This window comes from Athene cunicularia (assembly GCF_003259725.1).
Source record: "Athene cunicularia isolate RWA chromosome 2 unlocalized genomic scaffold, athCun1 chr2_part1, whole genome shotgun sequence".
Taxonomy (NCBI): Eukaryota; Metazoa; Chordata; class Aves; order Strigiformes; family Strigidae; genus Athene; species Athene cunicularia.
The window spans coordinates 146,290,732-146,296,618 of NW_020799095.1; the positions used below are offsets into that span (position 1 = coordinate 146,290,732).

Here is a 5,887-nt window from a genome sequence, read left to right on the forward strand (position 1 = left end):
TTTTTTTTTCTTTCAAACTTTAATTCCTTTCCTTTCTCAAGAATTAAGACTACAAGATAAACCCCAAATTGTCTCCTTTACAGTTATGAAAACACAAAAATTTTCAGTTAGAATAAATGGAAATGATGTATTATTCCCACTTTTATAAATTTTTTTAAAAATTACAATTCTAACAGTCTTGACCTGACACTATGTAATGAAAATTTTAATCTCAAGAAAACTGATTCAAAACATGTCACAAAAATATGACAATATATACATATCTATTGTATAGAATGTACATTATCATACATTCTCCCCTACTATATGAAAAAGACCATGAATCTTATTATAAGCTGATAATGAAGTTTAAGCATTAAAGCGTGGACTGACTAATTCTGATCACATGCCTAAACCTGCCTGGCCCCAGTGAAAGTTATGAGGTGGGGAGAGTGAAATCATCTGCTTCTATCAGATTTCACGTGAAGAGAAAATTTTGCTTAGCAAAGTATCGCTTTGCTATATTCTGCTAGTGTTTTTTTAAGGACATTTGAGTAATTTCACACCATTTATAAAGCAAAAAATTAAATCTTGCTGGACTGAATGCATACCAAAATACAAAATTAATACTAATACAATGATTCACAAATATATCGAACACTATACACCAGAGGAGCAGAAAAAAGATGGCCCACTACGTAACATTTAAAAAAACCCCCAAACATAGTTCTACTGCTCCTTACCACAATATTCACATTCTAAGTCTCCATAAACCTTCCTTATCCTCTCACACAACTCTGTGTTCATTTGTCTCTTCTGCAAGCTGTCCAAGATCTGCATGAAGGCTACAGCTCCACTCCCACCGTCAGATGCAACTGAATTGGAAGAGGCTGCCTGTGGACTGATGGCTGCATTAGCTTCTGGTGCCGGCAAAGGGTTTGTGGTTTCTGCTGAATTTTGAATTGGTGGATTGCTTGTTTCTGATTCACTATAAGGAACAGATTCATTTCTCTCTTCAGAGACTGAAAGGTTCTCAGTCACTACATTGTTCTGACTCGGATTTAAACTTTTGTCTTCAGACAGCAAAAGCTGCATTTCAGAACTGGAGTGATTAACTTCCTCTTTATTTGCAGGAGAAACTTGTAACTCGTCAGGACCAGAAGTACCGTTTTTCAGCAGAAAGCAATCTGATGCTACACAGGATTGAATATTTGGGACTGCTATATCTGCTGACTGACACAACGTCTCTGTTACATTCTCCACCAGAGGATTTTCAAATTTTAAGGAAGGAACCGTATCAATTTTTAAGTCACCATTATGTTGACCATTATGGTTTACATCTGCAGCTGTTGATTCACCTTTAGAAGCAGATGGTTGTGGTATGTTAATAGCATCAGTACTCACGATAGTCAATTTATCCGCACTTTGTGCCAGCTGTTCACCAAGGGCTTCCGGCTGGATATCACCTCCTGGCTCAAGCAGACAGAAACTCTGATTGATAGAACTGTTAAAAACGGAAGTTTCCTGCAAATCTGCATGCATATCTTTGATGTGAGCACGGAGTCTTACAGAACTGACAAATTTCTTCAGGCACACGGAACACACGTATACAAATGGGTGCTTTCGAACATGAAGCTCAAGGGCTTGGTATTTAGTGGCTCCATGACCACAGAGCTCACAAGCAAAGGGCCTTTCATCACCATGAACAAGCATGTGACGGTCTCGATCAAGCTCATTTTTGAATTTGCGTTCACAAATATGGCAGTTATAAAGAAGTTGTCTTTTGCCCTCTCGTGTCATCAAACGAAGCTCATCAAAAACATCCTTCACCTTTTTATCTTGAAGGTCATGCGTTTCCTTGATATGTTTGATCAGGTTTTTAACATCTGAGTATTTCTTTTTGCAGAAGCGACAATGCTGCTTAATCTTCTTATGAACTCTTTCAATATGGACTTTGAGATGGCCTTTGCTGAGACAGGTGAACGTACAATAATCGCAGCTAAACTTCTCCCCTGTATGTTTCCGCATGTGAACATTAAGGTTGGCTTTGATTGCACTGGCATAACTGCAGTATGAACACTTGTAAGGCTTTTCATTTGTATGAATCCTCAAATGTGCTTGGAGGGAGTGTTTAAATTTGAACACCTTGTTACAGTATTCACATGTAAAAATCTTCAGTTGAGTTGGACCCAACCTAGAAAAAAAACAAACTAGTTATCTTTACAATAATGAAGCTTGGTGACATAATATGTCAAAATTTCCCTAGACATTAATGATGTACAGAAATGTTTACTTTATTTTTAAAAGGTATTCGCCACAGGCTTTTTAAATTCTACAACTTATTCACAGATTATTTTCAGCTATTCATTTATTTAAAAAGCTCAGAAAATATTTCATTTTTATGAATATGGATAGGAAAGCATTTCATTCATATTTTGCATGAACACAAATACAAGTACTTCAAAATTACCTGCTTGATTTCATTGCCTGTTCATATGAGGTTTGCTGAATGGCATATTCTTGATATCCTCTTCGTTGTGACGGGTCTTGAACTGTTGCCTCTGGAATTGTAGGTTCACTTTCTTGGGGAGCAGCCTCAACAGGAACAATTTTTGTGGCTCCTAAAAGCAAGAAGTAAAAATGCTCATTAGAAATGTCCTATTAAAGCATGCATTGTCTGTAATACACAAGTGTAAACAAAACGTTAAACCCTGTAATCATTAGTTCAACTATTTTAGTATCTGTTGTTAAATTCATGTGTATAAAATGATGGATACACTTCAAGAGTACATCAGTTATTACACTTCACATTTACACCACAGATCTCCTTAAATAACATGCCAGGACTGCTGGTTCTGAGGGTTATTCATGGAGCATGATAACTAATATTATGAGATCCTACATGCAACCTTTAAGTAACTGTAACTTTCCAAAATGAAAGTTTAATTTTTCTGTTTCTGCTTCATATTACATAATTTGAAAATTTCAGCCAAGCTATTTAACCAGTTCCACAAATAAGGCCAGGGAAAAAACACTGTTTAGTCTACATTTGAAAGTCTGCACATCTTTTCCTTAAACAGATCTTCTACTGCTTATATTTTGGGGCATGCTGCAATCCCCTCAGATTAAAAGAATATGTTCCATGTGCACTTCTTAATATTAATCAGAAGGAGGAGTAAAGGGGCTCTACCGAATACAATAGGATCAGATTCTTTAGCTTTAGTTAGCTGAGGCAAAAATAAACATATTTTGAGATGTGATTGAGTTGAGATTATTTAGCTGAGTGTTATTTTCTGAACAGTGGTAGGAGAAATTCAATGCTGGGTACCCACAGTTAACATTGAAGGTAATAAAAATCTATATAAATATTTACACTGAAAAAATACCCAAACAAAACTTCATGTATATCAAATCAAGCACACACTATTGATTGATCTCCTCCTTTTAACTTATTTGTCTGTCTGTAACTCATCTACCCAAGTGTTCAGTGAGAATGCTATTATCTTCAACAGTCAAAATGATATATATTTGTATATTTATGGATTTATTCACATATATATTACAATTATATATATATATTCAAAATCTTCGTATTCTATTAACAAGTACTACAGAAAAGTCTCTGAAAAAAAAAACTTTCTGGTCTGTTAATAAAAAATCAATAGTAAATGAGGGTCCATATACTGAAAAATAAAAGAAAACAAGACATTGAATATGCATTGACAGATGAACACCCATCCATCCTAGGAAAAAAATATTACAGGATGTGTAATTAAAGCTTGTTCTATCATATAGTGGGTACAAGGAAGCAAAAGAGGTTGCACATGAAAGTATCTTTGAGTTAATAACAACTTCAGGTAAAACTGAAATTTGGTAAGTTTCACATTATTTTCTTTTTCTTGGATATCACATTAGTGTCTGACCTCATTTCAATTCACCTGATTAAAAGCTGAAGGGAAAAAAAGTATAGTACACCTTTGTTGCAGAGGAAAGAATTACAGTAAGAATCAACGAAATCAGAGACATGAGATCATAGAAAGAGCCCAGAAAGCAAAAGAGAGTCAACATACTCAACAGATTCTGACTGTTATTCATATATAAGTATAGATATATAAAATGAAACACCTGAATAGAAGGAAGTTCAAAGAATTACGTATGAGCTATTCCTTTAATAAAAGGATGAAATTAATTCTCTTTCCAAAGAGCACATTCCTGAATGTATAATTTAAAAAATATTAGTAGTATTAACAGAAAATCTCTGAAACAACAATTGTAAGAATAACAAAACTAAAGAACAGAGAGTACACAGTCCAAAGAAAACGGGCTAGTTACCAAATTACTAAATCTAGTTTCCCTACAAAAGAATGGTTAAGCCTGCAGACCAGCAAAAGTATCAAGAACAAGGCAGGTAGAGCATACAGGAAAAATCAGTTATAAGTGGGGGTTACCCAACAACTTGTGTGAAAGACTTAGGGACGTTAAGTTGAGGAAAGCAGTGCTGCAGAGACAAGATGCAAGACAAGAGAGAGAAAGATGTAGATCCTCTGGGTCCTTCAGAGTGATTTTAAGTGGGAGATTCAGATATTTTGAACAGAGGCCATTTGGAAGTATGTAAGGCTATGGAAGCTTTTTGTATCAGATGGGACATCAGCCAACACTGTAAATAAACAGGCTGTAACAGCTCTGCTGCTCACTGACCTGGATGGATGTAAAAATGGCTTTTTTTCACTACTGTTTTTTAATAATGCTTTCAGTTCTGTACTAAAGATTCTGCCAGTTGATCAGAACTATCTTTCAAATTTCCAACCTGGATGTTACCAGAACATTACCACTTCTATTCTTCCTGTCACCCCTTCTCCCAGAAATGCCAGGTTTTTCAGCAGTATTGCATACCCCAAATTGCCCTGTAGTAGCCCAGTGAGACAGGAGCTTGTCATTACAGTACAGGAGATGTGGTTCAACCAGTGGGTTCAGTACCAAGATCATAAACCAGACATTAGACACCAGACCAGTGTTCCCACAGTTCAGCATTTTAAAAACAGAAGCAATTTCCCCTTTATTTAGAACAAACCAGTTAAAAGAAAATAGAACTGCTCTACATGTATGGCTACGTCTTCCAGGCCTCCCCTTTCCTGAATGTGACACAAAGTTCCTCATTAAATACTCTGCACTGAACCTCCTCTGTGCCCTTCTGCGTTTCACGATGTTTAAGCATTTCCTGAAAAGATTGTTGAACTGTTTAATAGACTTTTGTGTTCTCAGAATAAAATCTTAATCACCTAAATTAGGTGGACTAGATAAATTCTAACTCACCAGTATTTTACATACTTGGAGTGGACAGGGTGATCCAGGTCATCCTAGCACTACAGTCTATATTCCCCATGCAGTTCACAGGCAAATACCTCTAAGAACCTACAGAGGGAGATCCAATTCTTCGAACGTACTGACAGAGTACTTGCTAACAGAAGGCAATCATGTCCCCTCAAGGTTAGGAAGTTACCTCCTTCCCATAGAAGATAGGGAAGCATTAAGAAACATCAGATGCATCCATCCACTTGAGAAGCTGCCCAAGTCTGGGGTACTAATGAACCAGCAGCCATAAACAATCACAGCTGTATCATAAACTAATGACTAAAGCATATGCCCAGAAAGTGAGAAACTTGGTTTCTAGGCTCTACCTAAGCTAGTAGGTAGTGAACCCACATGACCCACATCCCAAAAGAATATCCTCAGTATTCATGTCTTTAAAAGCAGCCACAAGCCAGGGAAAAGTGTAAGAACAAGGCAAACAGATACAAGGTCTGGTTTTCCATTAAAAATATCATATACCAATAAGGAAGATAAAAGTTTTCCTGTTTCCCTGGATGATCATTTAAAGAAGTCAAAATATACAAATACCGGGGGGGGG

The 5,887-nt window shown here is 36.3% G+C and overlaps 1 protein-coding gene across 1 annotated transcript in view; it reads right to left on the bottom strand.

The window, feature by feature from the left end:
- ZFAT (zinc finger and AT-hook domain containing) overlaps positions 1 to 5,887 on the bottom strand; it is a 105,144-nt gene that overhangs the window by 60,012 nt on the left and 39,245 nt on the right. The window contains exons 5-6 of the mRNA XM_026841525.1: positions 2,450 to 2,600; positions 723 to 2,173 (exon numbers count right to left, since the gene is read on the bottom strand). Of these exons, the coding sequence (XP_026697326.1) occupies positions 723 to 2,173; positions 2,450 to 2,600 (1,602 nt within the window). The remainder of the gene's footprint in view (positions 1 to 722; positions 2,174 to 2,449; positions 2,601 to 5,887) is intronic.